This window comes from Muntiacus reevesi, chromosome 6, assembly GCF_963930625.1.
Source record: "Muntiacus reevesi chromosome 6, mMunRee1.1, whole genome shotgun sequence".
Taxonomy (NCBI): Eukaryota; Metazoa; Chordata; class Mammalia; order Artiodactyla; family Cervidae; genus Muntiacus; species Muntiacus reevesi.
The window spans coordinates 73641605-73660015 of record NC_089254.1 but is presented as its reverse complement, the minus strand read 5'-3'; the positions used below and the strand labels follow the sequence as shown (position 1 = coordinate 73660015).

The 18411-nt window shown below is 38.2% G+C and overlaps 2 protein-coding genes across 4 annotated transcripts in view; both read left to right on the top strand.

Annotated features, from left to right (window-relative positions):
• HECW1 (HECT, C2 and WW domain containing E3 ubiquitin protein ligase 1) overlaps positions 1 to 18411 on the top strand; it is a 186562-nt gene that overhangs the window by 90222 nt on the left and 77929 nt on the right. For all 3 annotated transcript variants that reach the window (XM_065939400.1, XM_065939401.1, XM_065939402.1), the window contains exons 10-12: positions 2167 to 2288; positions 4157 to 4342; positions 15996 to 16130. In XM_065939400.1, the coding sequence (XP_065795472.1) occupies positions 2167 to 2288; positions 4157 to 4342; positions 15996 to 16130 (443 nt within the window). The remainder of the gene's footprint in view (positions 1 to 2166; positions 2289 to 4156; positions 4343 to 15995; positions 16131 to 18411) is intronic.
• Positions 7889 to 8344, top strand: LOC136170865 (mitochondrial import inner membrane translocase subunit Tim9-like). The gene is made up of 2 exons (XM_065939403.1): positions 7889 to 8170; positions 8275 to 8344. Exons 1-2 carry the CDS (start codon positions 8046 to 8048, stop codon positions 8342 to 8344), a joined length of 195 nt encoding a protein of 64 aa, XP_065795475.1. The 5' UTR covers positions 7889 to 8045.

The window sequence follows — 18411 nt, the reverse complement described above, 5'->3', positions numbered from 1 at the left end:
GGAAGGTGGATAAGGGAGAGCAGGGGGGTGGGCAAAATCCAGGAAGAGAAAGAGGCTCGGCGCCAGCAGGGTAAAAACAGACAGAAGTGCCTCACCAGGATTGTAAAGGGAAAGTGGATTCACAGTGAAGAGAACTTGTACTTGTTCATCAAGGTGATTTTTTCAGTGTCTTAATCATTTCTTGTGTAAATTTATTTATTGGTGTCCTGAAGATGTTTTCCACTTGTAAGTAGACGATGCAATAAGAATTCAAGGTCTCTTCCAAGGAGCCACGTGACAATAATAGGAATAAGACTTGTTTGTATTTAGAATAAAATATCAATACACTCCCCGCTGAGGGAGGAACCTGGCGGTAAAGAGGTTTTCCATTGGTCTTACGATTTTTTTACCAAATACCATCAGCATCCACTAGGGGGTCTGGTGTTCATTTCTTTGAACCTGCCTGAGTGGGACTCACATGTAAATATTCAAAAGGCCTGAGACTGGCTTCTTTTTTGTTTGTTTTTAGCTGAAGTATAGTTGCCTTACAATGTTGTGTAAGTTTCAGGTGTACAACAAAGTGATTCAGTTTTACACATATTTATTTCACTTTCTTTTTCATTACTGACTGTTGTAAGATATTGAATACAATTCCCTGTACTATACAGTAGATCCCTGTTATACATTGTTTTATATTATATTATATTATGTTATGTTATATTATATGTGTGTTTAGTCGTGTCGAACTCTTTGCAACCCATGGACTGTAGCTGGTCAGGCTCCTCTGTCCGTGGAATTCTCCAAGCAAGAATATTGGAGTGGGTTGCCATGACCATCTCCAGGGGATCTTCCCAACCCAGGAATCGAACCCAGGTCTCCCACATTGCAGGCGGATTCTTTCCTGTCTGAGCCACCAGGGAAGCATCTATATAGTGATTAATCCCAAACTCCTAATTTAGCCCTCCCCTGCTCCTTGCCCCTTTGGTCACCATAACGTTGTCTTCTGTGAAGAGATTGGTTTCTATTTTTTATTTTTTATACCTGTAATAGCGTAAGATTATCACAGTGACATCCTGATAACCCACATCTCTTAAATTGGGTAAATGACGACAGATTGACAGGTATAGTACAGTCAGAGCAAACGGCTATGTGTTTTGCATCCTGCCAGGTCTCAGCTCTCTCTGAAAAGCAGAAGAGTGGATACTTTCATACCCTCTTTTAAATACACATACGTAGTTCCACCAACAGTTCTAATTGCCCCCATTCTAATCATTTTATCAGATATATTAACTAAACTGACTAGATAAGGTTTTTCTATTATTAATTCCTTTGTTTGACTGCTGAGAGAGATTTGCTAAGGTGGTAGAATAATTGGAAATATGAGGGAAAAGGAAGAGAAAATTCCTTTTTGGGTTTGGTATTGGATCTGTTGACATTTGCTGTGTAACAAATTATCCCAAAGCTTAGTATCTGAAGCTCATAGCCGTGCATTAACTACCCCCTGCCCCAGTTCTGCAGGTGGGCAGTCTGAGCTGAGCTCCGCCAGGTGGTTCCTCAGGGCACTGGACTCACACATGTCTCCTTGGTCAGCTGTGGAATCGGCCACAGGCTGGCTGGCCTGAAGTGGCCTCAGCCAGGGTGGCTTGTCCCTGCTCCCCCTGGCTTTTCATCTTGTACCGGCTGTTCTCTTGATGAGGGAGAGAAAGTAATGAGGACCCACAGGCCTCTCAAAACCCTGGCTCAGAACTTCTGGCAAATTTTATTGGTTAAAGCAAAACTCAAGGCCAGCTTGATTTAACGTGGGGAGAGGCTGCAAAGTCTCATAGTAATGGGGATGAAGGGAGAGGAAGGACTGTGGTCCTTTCTGCAAACAAACTGACATAGCTACAGTGAGCAACTTATAAAGAAAATAAGAAAAATTCATTGGGATAAAAGGAACGAGTTATTCAAGGGCTTGATCCAACTGAAGTTACACTGGAGTACTCTGGGAAATAATGAGTCTCAACTGACAGAGTGATAGCACGCCTGGCCATCACTGTGACACTGGTCAGACCACCATTCAAATCAACAATCCTCCCCAGCAATTCTGGTGAAGGCTTATAGGCTGCTAGTGCCACAAAAGAGAAGTCCTCTAATTGAAACGATCTTTTTCCAATGCATTCAGTTGCTTTGTTTCACTTCTTCCAGATCTGAGAAGAGATGGGTCACTTTCTCCAGTGAATTCACAAAAAATCACCTTGCTGCTACAGTCTCCAGCGGTCAAATTCATCACCAACCCTGAGTTCTTCACTGTACTGCACGCCAATTATGTGAGTGTTTCCACACACAGAGGGGGCCTGGCCTGGCTTCTGGCAAGACCCGAAACACAACTTTGCAAAGTCATTGGATAGATTAAAGAGGATAGCATTTTAACTCAGGCAAGGGGGTGGAGTGGGGTGGGGTGAGGGGTGGGGGCAGGGAAGAGGAAGAGAAAAAAGATGGTTCCTTTTTGTTCTCTGTGAGTCTCTCCAAAAGGAGAAAAGCTCAATTTAGGAATGCTGTATCTTCTTTGGGTTTTTGTTAGATTCAAATGGGTTAATGTCAGTGAAAGTATTTGGAAACAAAGATGCGTTTTTATTATAGCTAAAATTTTTAAGGGGCAAAATTAGGAAATTGACAGAGTCCCTTCAACCTGAATCATTTTATAAAATGACTTTCATGAAAGAAAGTTTAAAATAGATAAATAGGTTTCCTTTTCATATAATTAGTTTATCAAATAACCTGCTTATGATGAATTTAATGTGATTTTTACATATTTAGCTTTCTCTCTCTCTCTTTTTTTTTTTTTTTTGGTATTATCAAGAAAGCAATGACATGATATGGTATGCATGCATACTAGGTTGCTTCAGTCATGTCTGACTCTTTGTGACCCCATTGACTGTAGCCTCCCAGGCTCCTCTGTCCATGGGGATTCTCTAAGCAAGAATACTGGAGTAGGTTGCTATGCCCTCCTCCAGGGGATCTTCCTAACTCCGGGATCCAACCCAAGTCCTAAGTCTCCTGTGTCAGCAGGCCAGTTCTTTACCACTAGTGCCACCTGAGAGTAACGTGAAGCCGCTCAGTCATGTCCAACTCTTTGCGACCCCGTGGACTGTAGCCCGCCAGGCTCCACTGTCCATGGGATTTTCCAGGCAAGAGTACTGGAGTAGGCTGCCATTTCCTTCTCCAGGGTATCTTCCTGACCCAGGGATCAAACCTGGGCCTCCCGCATTGTAGGAAGACGCTTTTACCATCTGAGCCACAAGGGACGTCCACCTGGGAAGCCCCCCTGATATCCTGGTATTACTGTAGTCATTGGTTTTTTTTTCATTTGACACATGTTTCCTGCGGTTCAGGCACGGATCTAGGTACTAATGTAAAGACAGATTAGGGTGACACCTGATCAGCAGAAGCTCCCCATTTTGTTGGGCAGCAGACATGCAAAGATGAGTCTAACGTGACAGGACAAGGCTGTCCTCTGGGAGGAATGGAGTGTACTGGAAACACACGTGATGCTTTGGACACTCAGGGAGCAGTCCTGAGGAGATAGAGTCCTGCACGTTCTCCTCCCTGGTTCCTCCTTTGACAGCACAGGTTCATCCTTGCTCTTCTTGAAAGTGCTGAAAGTGAAAGTTGCTCAGTTGTGTCCGACTCTTTGCAACCCCATGGACTATACAGTCCATGGAATTCTCCAGGCTAGAATACTGGAGTGGGTAGCCTTTCCATTCTCCAGGGGATTGCTCCTCTTATCCATCTATATAACCCACTCCAGTATTCTGCCAGAGGAGGAGCCAGGGAGGAGAGGGAGGAGAGGAAGAAGATGCCCAGAGAGTGAGAAGGAGGTTCAGGGAAGCAGAACCAGCCTGGGGCAGAGTGGGTTGGGGAGGGAGGAAGGGGAGGGGAGCTTGAGATGCAGGGGATTTGGACAGTGATGCTGGAGCAGTGGTAGAGTCATATTGCAAAGAGGTCCATGTGTGTTCACGTGGGCAGGTATTTACTTCTGGAGCAAGATCTCTATTTCCAAGGCCTCCTCCTCAAGGCTCACAATAAATCCCTGTGTAACAACCATATCACATCCTATTAAGGTGTTCAAAGTATGCTTGGTGTGTGTTTCTCCTAATCCCCACTCCCTTCCCCATCTGCCTGGACCACATCTCAGAGTGCCTACCGAGTCTTCACCAGTAGCACCTGCTTGAAGCACATGATCCTCAAAGTCCGGAGGGATGCGCGCAACTTCGAACGCTACCAGCACAACCGAGACCTGGTGAATTTCATCAACATGTTCGCGGACACGCGGCTGGAATTGCCCCGGGGCTGGGAGATCAAAACGGACCAGCAGGGAAAGGTGAGCGTGACTGCTGCTGGGGCCTTACATCAGAAGACCCATGAGCAGGTGAGGAGGGAGGTTGATGAGGAGATCAAAGTCTGTTCCTGAGACACACTATTGGCCACCAGGCGGAAGGGAGGGTAACTCTCCGCATCGGGATTTCTGTCTTTTGATGTTTAGAATGTTTCCAAATGTCCCTGACTTCTGCCCACCAATGCTAATAGCACCTCCAACAAGTTGTGACATTGCTATGTGTCGCCTGGGTGGGGAGGAGGGTTGGAGGACACTTTCACACCCAATTGAGAACTACAGGCTCCATATTTCTTAATTTAGATTTGGAACTTGAAACCAGATTCTATTCAATGACCTTTCTATTGTTTTGCCTCCTTAGTTCCCTCTCAGAAGATGAAATTATTAGTTATTTAAGTGTGACATTATTAAATTATTCATTGTGATTTCCCTAATAAGCCTTCAGTTCCCATTAAAACAGAGTGAATTGGGCCAATGCAGCGTTACTGACTGGCATTTTGCTTTTGTGTGGCTTTAACCAAAACTGGTCTTTCCCAGGGATGCTGTAGAAGCCTAGCTGAGTCAGCTAAAGTGAGAATGCTTTTTCTTAATCACCATCAATCACTTCAATGTATTTATAGGGCAGGTCAAACAGGCTACCAAGGAATCGTCCCTGTGTAATCTTTTATAAACTTTAGTAGAGAGACTCCTTCCCTCTTCTAGGATCAGAAGAATCAGGAGTATTGCCAGCAAACATGTGTTTCAACAGGAAACTGCGTCATGCAGCTCTCTTCCTCTGTGATTATGACCATGCAAAACCACAGTTCCCCAAAGTCAGCTGATGAGGCTTCTCAGTGCCCTGGGAACCAGAAACCCCTCACCCACACTTTGCCATGTGCCAGTACCCGAGCCCTCTGGAATATGGGAGGAAAGATTGTGTCCTCTAATTGATGCAAGTCCACCAGTACAATGAATCTCTATGACCAGCTCTGCAGTCAGGGATGAACTTGGCAAGGGGTGCCTTGTGTAGTAGAAAACCCACCACAGACAGAATCTACTCTTATTTACCAGATGTGGCCTCCACTGGGAGAATGACAGTGAAGCATGGTGTGGGAAACATGCTTTCTATACAAAAGAAACAGAGCCAGTTCCAGAACCCTAGACCATCTTCTGGTCTGTCACTCAGTCAACGTGCTTCTCACTTTGTCAACCCATTCAGAGTCAACAGTCTTCACTTTTAGGGTGCACCATGTAGGAAGAGGAGGCCTGGGCGGGGCTGTTTGGTGCCTTTGAAGGCACATCAACCCCACAAGGAAGACAAAATGGCACCTGACTCACCTGTCATCTTGAAAACCTGGGGAAGGTGGACACAGCCTCGGCCCAGCATCAATAGAGATTGCATGTGAACCTCAAGTTGGCTCCAGGGTTGAACTGTGGAGGATGGTCATCATCCGGGAGGTGGTGGGGCTCAGGAGATGGGACAGGTGACAGCCTGTCAGTGACAGGCGTGAGATGGAGGTGGCCTCTGCTGAGGAATATACATATAACAACAAAGAATAAGAAGCCTCTGAAGACTCACTTCATGAAGGAAACAATCTTTATCTTGAGAAAAAGCACATCTTGTAGTATACTTTTCTTCAGAAAATAGAAATAAATATTTTAACGATATCTGTTTATCATCTACACAATGGCACAAGAACACATGACTTATATTGAGCAAGAAGAATCCACACATAGAAAACAAGCCACAGGAAACCAGACGTAAGAAAACAGAATCAGAGTAGGATCTAGCAATCCTACTCTGGGTATTGATTCGAAAGAACTGAACTCAAAATCTCAGAGATATCTGTACTACTGTGGGTTTTGCAGCTTTAATCAAATAGCAAAGCAACCTAAATGTCTCTTGATGGATAAGTGGATAAAGAAAATGTGGTATATACATACAAAGGAGTATTATGTAGCCTTAAAAAAGAAGAGGATTCTGACATACTACAACATGGATGAACCTGGAAGACATTGTGTTAAATGAAATTAGCTAGTCACAGGAGGACAAAGACTGCTTTATTCCTTTTATATGAGAGATCTAAAGCAGTCAAACTCATCGAAACAGTAAAACAGTGGTTGCCGAGGGATGGGGGCAGGAGGAAATAGGGAGTTTCTGTTCAACAGGTATAAAGTTTTAGTTATCCAAGATAAGTTCTGGAGATCAGCTATCCAATATTGTGCCTATAGTTAACAGTACTGTACTTTATGCACTTTAAATTTTTTCTTTTATTTTTTACACTTTAACATTTGTTAGAAAGGAAAAATCATGTTAAGTGTTCTTACTACATTTTAAAACTAGAAAAGGATGTGGGCTAGATAAATGGTTTAAGATTTCATGGAACAAGAAAATGTAATAGCATAGGGATAAAAGAGAGGAGAAATGACACTATGTAAAATCGAATCCTGGTTATAGAATACGAACATGGAAGCAGCCCCCAAAGCACAGAGAAGGTACCATTTTGCAACCAGTGAAGGATAAACTGAAAAAAAAAAAATATGAAAACCAGAAAAAGAAAAAAATGTATCTCACTTCCTCAGCAAAAACCAATTTAATATCACAAACTCCCTTAAGATCCCTTGCCTGTGTGCTCCACTGTATAGTTTACACGTTTGTTCTATGTACTGTCTTCTCTGTTTCTCCTGGCAGAATTTTAAGCTCTTTGAGAGCAGGGGTCTTTTTGTTGCTCATTGATGAAACTTCTGAGGGCCTAGAATAGTGTCTGGCACATAGCTGACCCTCACTAAGTCTCTGTTAGATGAAAGGCTTATAGATATTCTTGAAGAAGAAATTAAAATAATAGATACAGTAGCAATAAGTAAATATTAACTAAATATTAAATTATTAATTAAATATTGAAAATAAAGCTTTGATCTACAACAGATTGTTCAGATGGGCAGATTAATTGGACTCACTGAGTTACAGTAAAATTAATTAAAATAAATGCTACTCTGGAATGTCTTTAAATCGAGATTTTAAAAATCTTATCAATATACAGCCATAATAACGTGAAAGTCATTTACAAAAGAAGTAAAAATCAGACAAACCTCAAACTTCCCATCCATAAAACCAAACTGTAGAGATTCACAGAACAATGACTACAGGTTATTGATGAGAAAGATTGCTGCTTAATAACCCTGTTTCTGAAAAAAATTGTTATTGAAGTGTGAAGACAGTAGGGAAAAAACCTCATGTGCAAGACTTCAGGACTCACCCTACTCTTTTGCCTGCCCTAAGAAAATACCAAAGCCATTCTCCAGATGGCTCACAAATGATACAGAAGAGAAAATCAATAATGGGAAAATCATAGCATTAAAAAACTTTGGTGATAGGTATTTTAATCAATCAAATGCACAAATATAAATATAAATAATTGCTTTAAAATTATAATGCTTTGAAAAAGCTCAATAAAGTATGGGAAAATATGTATAATAAAAATGGAATACTTGTATAAGAACAATTTGGATCAGTATCCCTGGACCAGAATTTAAAAAATGAGGAAACAGAGAGTCAACTGGCAACACAGCCCCCGAGCCTCTTATGGTGTCGGATGCGAGAGCCTATCCTTAAGTAAGAAATCAGGCCTTACTGGAGACATTCAAGGAAAGATTGGACAACTACTTTTCCAGAACAGAAAGGAAACTCATGCATCAGAAAAGGTGACTAATAATGTACCAAAAGAATATGGATGCACAAATACTAGAATCTAATCAGATAAAACATTTTAAGGAATTTCTTGGGACCTACAGTAAATTTATAGAAACCTGCTTTCTGGACTGTGTTAAAGAAAAGAAGTAAAACTTCTTTTTACAAGAAAAGAAGTAAAACCTGAAGAGACCACCTGTTCAGAACATTGCTTACAGAAGTATTTAAAAATGATTCAACAAATATCTATGAGATTTCAGGAATATCATATTCAACAGAATGAAGCCCTGGCTGCCAAAACAGGACTCCTTGGCCAGCCATGATAGAGAAGTCCAAATGGATGGACTTTTGATGAAAGATTGCCAACAGCTATTGCACTGGAAATGAGGGTTCACCCGATAGAATCCCCTGAAAGTAGTAGACACCATGTTAAACCTGGCAGATGGAAACCACTGGAGAAACTGTTAAAGACTGGCAAATGGAAACCACTGGAAAAACAACATTGATATATACAGGAATAGTCAAAATAGAAGGTCTCATTGTTCAATGAAAATAATAAGATGCAACACTTGTTGAGGTCTTAAGATTCAGCAGCTTGGTCACTTGATTAGAAAAATAAACCATTGTTTCTTCAATAGTGACTGTTAATTTTAAAGTAAAATATGTGTCCAATCATGTATGAGATAGAAAAAATTTTATTACTAAAAATAAATGAAAATCACTGGAAAAAAGAAAAGATGAGGAAACAAAAAGTGGGTAGGTGAGCAGGGCAAGGAAAGTCGTACTAAGTTCCTAGTTGGGTGTAAGGGGAGGTCAAGTGGATAATTTGAAAAACAAAGGCTAAATATAGTTGCTTGACGAACTTAAAAGGCAATCATTATACCATTTAAAGCAAGATTTTTCCCTCTTGAATTCCTACAACAGATAAAATCAAACAAAATACAGTGTTTGTATCAAGACACACAAAAGAATCCACAAGGAAGCAAAGAAAATTAGAATACTAAAACTCAAATGACAACAGTAAAGCCAAGCATAACAGTTGTGGCAGCAAGTGGAAATAGGATAAGCTTGTTACTCCTTACAAACTTAGAACTCCGCATAGGGAACGATATCTCCTTACCAAAAGGAGCTACTATCAGATTTAATACCAAACAAATACAGCTTTAAATAAGACATACCTAAGAGATAATTTAGAGTGTTTAATAGTAAAAAATAAATATTAATATAGTATAAAAACAATAACAGAAAAATCAGTGTTGGTGTATTAATATCATACAAAGGAGAGTTGAAACCTAAATCCTTAAAGAAAGATTTTATATTCATCAGTGGCACAATTAAATTACAATAATCATATATACATTATGAGCCAAAGAACAAGATACATATTATATAAAGAAAAAGAAATGCAAAGGAAATGAAGAAATGCAGAAAGTGGGAAAATGTGTTTTATATCCATCGGTTCAATAGATTAAATAGACAAAATAAGATTTGAATACTTTCCTGTTAATGGAACATATATTAATTCTTTCATTTAAAATAAAGCTTACATTGACCTTAATTGCATACAATTTTTATCTGAGATATCAAAAATAGTCATATTAATAGAAACAGAAAGTAGAATAGAGATTACCAGGAACTTGGGGGCAGGGTGGAGGAGAGAATGAGGAGTTATTTCTTTTAATGGGACTATAGTTTCAGTTTTGGAAAGTGAAAAAGTTTAGGAAATGAATAGTGGCAATGACCACATAATGAGAATGCACTTAATGCCTCTAAATTGTGCATTTAAAAAATAACTAAAATGGCAGATTTTATATGATTTTTAATAAAATATACTTTTATTTATTTTTAATTGAAGTATAATTGAAATATAATATTAGTTTCATGTATACAGCATAGTGATTCAGTATTTTTATAGATTATACTCCATCTACCATTATCATAATATAGCAGCTATATTTCTCTGTGTCATACAATATATCCTTGTTGATTATTCATTTTATACATAGTAGATTATATCTTTTAATCCTGTTCCCCTATCTTGCCACTCCCCCCTTCCTTATCACCACTGACAACCAAAACAAAAGTATATTTGTTTTCTGTGTCTGAGAGTCTATTTCTGCTTATATTCATTAATTAATTTTATTTTTTAGATTCCACATATAAGTGATAACATACAACACATATATAACAGTATTTTTTTCTCTATCTAACTTACTTCACTAGGGATAATAACCTCTATATCCATCCATGTTGTTGCAAATGTCAGAATGTCTTTCTTTTTTTGGCTGAGTGTGTGTGTTTGTGTGTGTGTGTGTACCACATCTCCTTTATCCATTCATCTGTTGACAGACACTTATGTTGTTTTCGTATCTTACCTATTGTAAATAATGCTGCTGTGAACATTGGGGTGCATGTATCTTTTGAATTACTATTTTCAGTTTTCTTTGGATGTATACCCAGGAGTGGAATTGCTGGATCATATGATAGTTCTGTTTTTAGTTTTTTGAGGAACCTCCATTCTGTTTTCACAGTAGCTGCACCAATTTATGTTCCTATCACCAGTGTACTAGGGTCCTCTTTTCTCCATGTCCTCACTGTAATTTGTGGAGAAGGAAATGGCAATCCACTCCGGTATTCTTGCCTGGGAAATCCCAAGAACAGAGAAGCCTGGTGAGCTACAATCCATGGAATCGCAAAGAGTCTGACACAACTGAAGCAACCTAGCCCAGCACAGACTCTTTGACATTAGCCATTCTGACAGGAGTGAGGTGACATGTCTCTTTATGGTTTTGACTTGCACTTTTCTGGTGATTAACAGTGTTGAGCATCTTTTCATGTGCTTATTGACCATCTGTATATCTTCTTTGGAAAAATATCTCCTCAGACCTTATGCCCATCTTTTAATCAGATTCTTTTTTTTTTTAACATTGAGCTGTATGAACTATTTATGTATTTTGGATATTAAGCTCTTATCAGTCATATCATTTGCAAATATTTTCTCCCATTCAGTAGGCATCTTTTTATTTTATCAATGGTTTCCTTTGCTGTGCAGAAGTTTTTAAGTTTAATTAGGTCCCATTTATTTATTTTTGCTTTTGTTTCTTCGGCCTTGGGAGACAGACCCCAAACAATATTTCTACAATTTATGTTAGTGTTCTGCCTACGTTCTCTTCTAGAATTTTGTTTGTTTGTTTTAGGTCTCACATTTAGGTCTTTAATCCATTTTAAGCTGATTTTCGTATACAGTGTTAGGGAATGATCTAATTTCATTTTTTTACAAGTAGCTATATCCAGTTTTCCTAGCATCATTTATTGAAAAGACTATCTTTCCTCTCCATTGTATATTCTTGTCTTCTTTGTCATAAATTAATGGCAGAAAGTGAAGAGGAACTAAAAAGTCTCTTGATGAAAGTGCAAGAGGAGAGTGAAAAAGTTGACTTAAAGCTCAGCATTCAGAAAACTAAGATCATGGCATCTGGTCTCATCACTTCATGGCAAATAGATGAGGAAACAGTGTCAGACTTTATTTTTTGGGGCTCCAAAATCACTGCAGATGGTGACTGCAGCCATGAAATTAAAAGACACTTACTCCTTGGAAGGAAAGTTATGATCAACCTAGATAGCATATTAAAAAGCAGAGACATTACTTTGCCAACAAAGGTCCATCTAGTCAAGGCTATGGTTATTCCACTGATCATGTATGGATGTGAGAGTTGGACTGTGAAGAAAGCTGAGTGAAGAATTGATGCTTTTGAATTGTGGTGTTGGAGAAGACTCTTGAGAGTCCCTTGGACAGCAAGGAGATCCAACCAGTCCATTCTAAAGGAGATCAGTCCTGGGTGTTCATGGAAGGACTGATGCTGAAGCTGAAACTCCAATACTTTGGCCACCTCATGCGAAGAGTTGACTTATTGGAAAAGACCCTGATGCTGGGAGGGATTGAGGGCACGAGGAGAAGGGAACGACAGAGGATGAGATGGCTGGATGGCCATCACCGACTTGATGAACATGAGTTGGGGTAAACTCCGAGAGTTGGTGATAGACAGGAAGGCCTGGTGTGCTGCAGTTCATGGGGTTGCAAAGAGTCAGACACAACTGAGCGACTAAACTGAACTGATCCAGTTTTCCTAGCATCATTTATTGAAAAGACTATCTTTCCTCTCCATTGTATATTCTTGTCTTCTTTGTCATAAATTAATTGACCATAAGTGCATGAGTTCATTTCTGAGCTCTTACTTCTGTTCCATTGATCTTGTGTCTATTTTTGTGCCACTGCCATGCTGTTTTGAGTAGCTTGTAGAACAGTCTGAAGTCAGGGAGCTTGGAAACCTTTGTTCTTTTTTCAATATTGTTTTGGCAACTCTGAGTCTTTTGTGGTTCCATATACATTTTAGAACTATTTATTCTAGTTATGGGGGGAATGTCATGGGTATTTTGAAAGAGATTGTATTGACTCAGTATATTGCTTTGAGTAGTATGGAAATTTTAACAATATTAATTCTTCCAATCCATGAACATGGGATATCTTTTCATTTCTTTGTATCATCTTCAATTTCCTCCTTCAGTGTTTTATAGTTTTCAGAGTTATAGGTCTTTCACTTCCTTGATTAAGTTTATTCCTAGGTATTTTAAGCTAACAAGAATACTCCCAAATTCATTCTGTAAGGTTACCATTACCCTGATACCAAAACCAAAGATACTACAAAAAAAAAAAAGAAAGAAAATTACAGGCCAGTATCTCTGATGAATATAGATTAAAATGCTCAATAAAATATTAACAAATAAATTTCAACAATAGCTTAAAAAGATCATATACCATGATCAAGGGAGATACATTCCAGAAATGCAAGGATGATTGAACATCCACAAATCAATCAATGTGATACACTGTATTAACAAAAGGAAGGGGAAAAAAGCACATGATCATTTCAATAGATGCAGAGAAAGAACTTGACAAAATCTTTTTTTCAAGTCTTTTAAAAATTCACTTCTGATAAAAGCTCTTATTAGAGTTGGTGTAGAGGGAACATATCCCAACATAATAAAGGCCATTTATGACAAACCCATAGCCAACATCATACTCAGTGATAAAGAGCTGAAAGATTTTCCTCTAAGACCAGAAACAACACACCAAGATGCCCACTCTTGCCACTTCTATTTACAATAGTCTTATAAGTTCTAGCCACCACAATCAGATAAGAAAAAGAAATTAAAAAACATCAAAAATTGGAAGAAAATAAAGTAGAATTCACTATTTGCAGGTGGTATGATAGTATATATAGAAAACTCTAAAGTCTCTACCAGACATCTATTAGAACTAATAAGTGAATTGAGTAAATTTTTAGGATCTAAGATTAATATGTAGAATATGTTGCTTTTCTGTGCACTATTAGAAAGAGAAAGCAAAAAAAATAATCCCATCTAAACTCATAACAAAAAGAATAAAATACTTGGAAATAAAATCAATTTTTTTTAAAAAATGGATCTTATAACTCCTTTTCAAGAGCGTATGGATTATTTATCTAAGTGATAACATTCTATAACACAAAGAAAGCAAAAAAGCAGAAAATACTCAAATTCCATGGCCACAGACAATAAAGTCAAATTTTAAATAATGAGTTTAAAAGCAACCATTAAAAACAAAATCTTTGCTATTTGAAAATTCAAAACAATACTCTGTGTGACTGTTGGATTTTAAATAAAATTAAGCCTTATAGATCATTAAGAAATTATTGAAAATGCAAGTGAGTGATACTTAATAAAACATGGAATTCAGAGAGGCTATACTCAGAAGATTAGCAGCACTGGTTTGTATTATCAAACAAGAAACATAAATATTAAAAAAAAGTTTTCAAATCAATAGCTTAGAGAAGATAAAAAAGCGGCAGTAATAAAGCAGAAATGTATTTATTATTTATTTTAAAATAATAAAAGTGCATGAATTAGAAAATAATGTAAGAGTTGTTTTAGAAGAGAAATAAATTAAACTAAGGAAAATTTTTCATTTTTAAATAGATGGGGAAACAATGGAAACAGTGACAGACTTTGTTTCCTTGGGCTCCAAAAATCACTGCAGATGGTGACTGCAGTCATGAAATTAAAAGACGCTTGCTCCTTGGAAGAAAAGCTAGGACAAACCTAGACAGCTTGTTAAGAAGCAGAGACATTACTTTGCCAACAAAGGTCTATCTGGTCAAACTATGGTTTTTCTTATGGATATGAGAGTTGGACCATAAAGAAAGCTAGGCGCCAAAGAATTGATGTTTTTGAACTGTGGTGTTGGAGAAGAATCTTGAGAGTCCCTTACAGCAAGGAGATCCAATCATTCAATCCTAAAGGAAATCAGTCCTGAATATTCTTTGAAAGGACTGATGCTGAAGCTGAAACGCCAATACTCTGACTACCTAATACAAAGAACTGACTCTTTGGAAAAGACCCTGATGCTGGGAAAGATTGAAGGCAGGAGGAGAAGGGGACGACAGAGGATGAGATGGTTGGATGGCATCACCGACTCAATGGGCATGAGTTTGAACAAGCTTCGGGAGTTGGTGATGGACAGGGAAGCCTAGCATGCTGCAGTCCATGGGGTCACAAAGAGTTGGACACAACTGAGCAACTGAACTGAACTACAGGAAAATAGTAAATAAAACCAAGAAATGAAGTTTACCAGGTGCAGGAAAATTTTTAAAAGGAAAAAAAAAGATATGTATATAATTAAATAATACCACAGAAAACCTAGAAGAAATGAGTAATTTGACTTGGTAAATACAAAAAATTTAATGGACTTACAGAATAATTAGGAAAATGTATCAGTGAATGCATTACCCAGTCCCAGATAACTTTGTGCTCTACTCTGGAACATAGGAGTAAATGGAAATCATTCATTTTATGAAGCCATTTTAACTTTACCAATGAAACTGGACAAAAAGCAAAAACTATTGTCATAAATTTAATACATCTGTACCATAGAAAACTAACCAGCAATGTAAAAAAAAAAGAATGAACTGCTGATACATGTAACAAATTGGATGAATCACAAGGAAATTGTATTAGTGAAAAAAGTCAATCTCAAAAGATTATATACTGTATGATTCCATTTATATAGCATTCTTGAATTTTTTTTTAAAGGGCCATAAAGGCTCTTTACAGTGACTGAACTGTTTAGTATTCTGACTGTGGTGATGGATACGTGAACCTGCACATTATTAAATTGCACAAAACTAAACATACACAGATAATTACGAGTAAAATTAGGGAAATCTGAATTTTTCTTAAAAAAAAAAAAGCTAAAGACAAAATTCACTCAAGTTTCAAAAATTTCATATTAAAAATGAAGTTGAATTTGACATAATTTAAAAGAATGACCAAGCACAATTAAATAGATTTTTCTCCCAAAGATGTACGAGTCATTTACTACTAGTAAATCTATATCTCTAGTATTTTAAACAATAGTTTATAGGAGGAATTACAGGCGATCATTTTAAGAAATGCTCAAAAAGTACTTGATGAAAAATAAATACACATTTAGATTTTTTAAATAAAACATAGTAAAGTAGGAAAGGAAATGTTTTCATGACATAATAAAGACTCTTTGATGTAATGAACCACTTTCCACTTTACAATTGGACCCTAGTAGTTTACCTATCAAAATAAAGAACAAGAATATTGCAGCTTCCCTATCTTATTTAACATTGTTTTGGAAGTTCTCACTTGTATTACAAAAAAAGGAGGTAAAAGATAAAAGAGCCCTCTAAGGGAGACAAAGTTATTATTATTTGCATGTTAAAATCACAGAGGATATATCTAAAAGGATAATTTATTCATTCGAAGCATTAAATATGGTGAACAGTAGGGGCATAGATGAAAAGGAGGGGCAAACATAAACTTGATGACTGAGTCCTGGAGTGCTCCTGGGTATCACTCACTTCACTTGGCTGGTTCTCATGTGTATGCTCTTTCCTGGTCTGTCTGTAGTCTTTCTTCGTGGACCACAACAGTCGAGCTACCACTTTTATTGACCCCCGAATCCCTCTTCAGAACGGTCGTCTTCCCAACCATCTGACTCATCGACAGCATCTCCAGAGGCTCCGAAGTTACAGTGCTGGAGAGGTAACACCTCCTCTGCCCCTGCCCTACCATTCACAGGACCACAGGGTCAGCCTGTCCTGGTGGGGCCCGGATCTAGAGTTGCCTTTTCCCCCAGGGGCTGGGCCAAATCCATTTGCTCTTTAGTAGGGAGGATGATGACTCGAGGCACCCACTTCGTGTTCTGGACCCATCCTCAGATTGCTTTCCTTCTGCCTTTCCTTTTTTCCTACATAGTCACGTTACTAAAAAACCCATCTAGTTTAAAGAAAACTGAAAATACAGCATCAAGACATCCCTATACTTAGGGCTGATATGATGTTTCCTCAACCCACTGGTCACATGTGAATTCTTTTTTTTTTTTTTTTTTATGTGAATTCTTAAATGGTGGTAGAACTACTAGGCAGCATATGACTGCTTTTAAATTTCTCCCTCTCCCTAGATTTTGGACAAGACTTCAGTAATGCATTCATGGACTAAAACTGGGGGAAATGAACTGGGTCACATGAATACTCTGTTCCCACCCTAGCATCTGCCCTCCCCTGGTTTATATGTTCTTTCACTCAACATGATTGATTACCTTCTGCTGGGCCATGAAAGGCTGCCCCCTTTCTTAAGCATCAGGTTCCTTGCCTTTCTGAATTCCTTTTTCTATATCCCATATCCTTTCCTGTTCTCCCTTATGGAACCAAAACTCAAAACATAGCTTTTTTTCTATTGACAATATGAGCAAATCTCTTTTTTATGTCCTGACATTTCCCAAGTATCTATACCTTCTTTTCATAGAAACCACCAGGATCTCAGATGATACAGGCTCTGAGAACCGTTTCCAATAAAACAGCTTGTAGAGTTAGATTATAATGAGATTTTTTTAAAAATGGAAAAAGTGCTGTAGAAAGAAAGAAACATATATATGGTCCCATAGAGAGTCATTCGAGGGAGAGCCACAGTGGACATCTCTGGAGAGGCAGAAAATAACCATCCACCTGTCAGCCTCTAGAGAGCAAACCTAAGTCTCAAGGGAAGAGCTTGTTTTAATGAAAGCTTAGTATACAAAAAAAAAAAAAAAAAATCTTTACTAGTTTTTTAGGACACTCATCTGTATACACTGAGAAATGTAACCATTTCTAACCAGGGGCACTCACAGTTTAATAAATTGTGATAAATTGATATTTTTCTTTCATGGAGTCATCTTAAGTATCATTTTAGGGTGCTATTGAAAGCGTGTTAACTCTTACTGCATATACATAAAGTGTGTATGTGACCATGCATGAGGGAGCATTACACACTCTCCAGGGGTTATGTGGGTGTCAGGACCCTCCAGATTCCAGGCACTCAGCAGCTGACACAGTCACAGGCTACAGAAAGCCGTGCCCCAACTTCTCAATCAGCACATATACTCCCTCTCTCTTTTATAACACTTCAGAAATCATAAGATGTATTGTCTTGATATGATAATGGATAAATTCAGAACTCTGCATCAACTTGAATATGCCAATTTAATCTATTTTAAATGTCCAAGCTCTTTAATATTATTAAGGTGAATTTCAGTATTAACATAGGGCATCATAGCATATGATAAAAGAAGCTCAGTACTGCCAGATTCAGAGTCACCATGGTCAATTAAAAAAAATAGTCAATTACTCAATGAAACTCCTAAACATAAATCTTTTACATATATATATATATATGAAGTTAACCTGAAAATATAAATTTTAAAACCTTCCTGTTGAAAGAACAAGATTAAGATCATGAGCATCACTTTACCTGTTCCAAAACATTTCCTTAATGTTATTGACTAGCCCAAACACAGTCACACTGAATATCAATGTTAATAACAAAGTGCCATCTGCATCAGCCAAAACAGACTAACATGTGATGAGAAGGGGGCATCAGCCATCTGTATACTTCCTAATTCATTCACTCTCCAATTGACCATCCATCAGGTTTTTAAGCCACTGACATCCCTCTGCCCAGCCTCTCTCTGCTGGTAGCCTTGCAGTGACACAAGGGAAAACCAGGAGGGAAGCTGGGAGGCAGAGAATACCTGATCCAGAAGCAGCACACCAGGGTATAAACAGAGACTTGGCCTCTATGAAAGCAAATACCTGGTTCCTCCTACTGTGAGAACACAGCCTAGGGTGTGAGGAGTCAGGAAGACCTCAGTGTAAAAGCAGAGAGAGGCGAGTGGTGGAAATATTCCTTGTATTTGCTCTAATATGATTTTGTTTCACAAATATTGATGAAGTACAGGGTTTGCTACGAACACTGTGAAATGCAAAGATGTGTGAGATACGACCCCTGC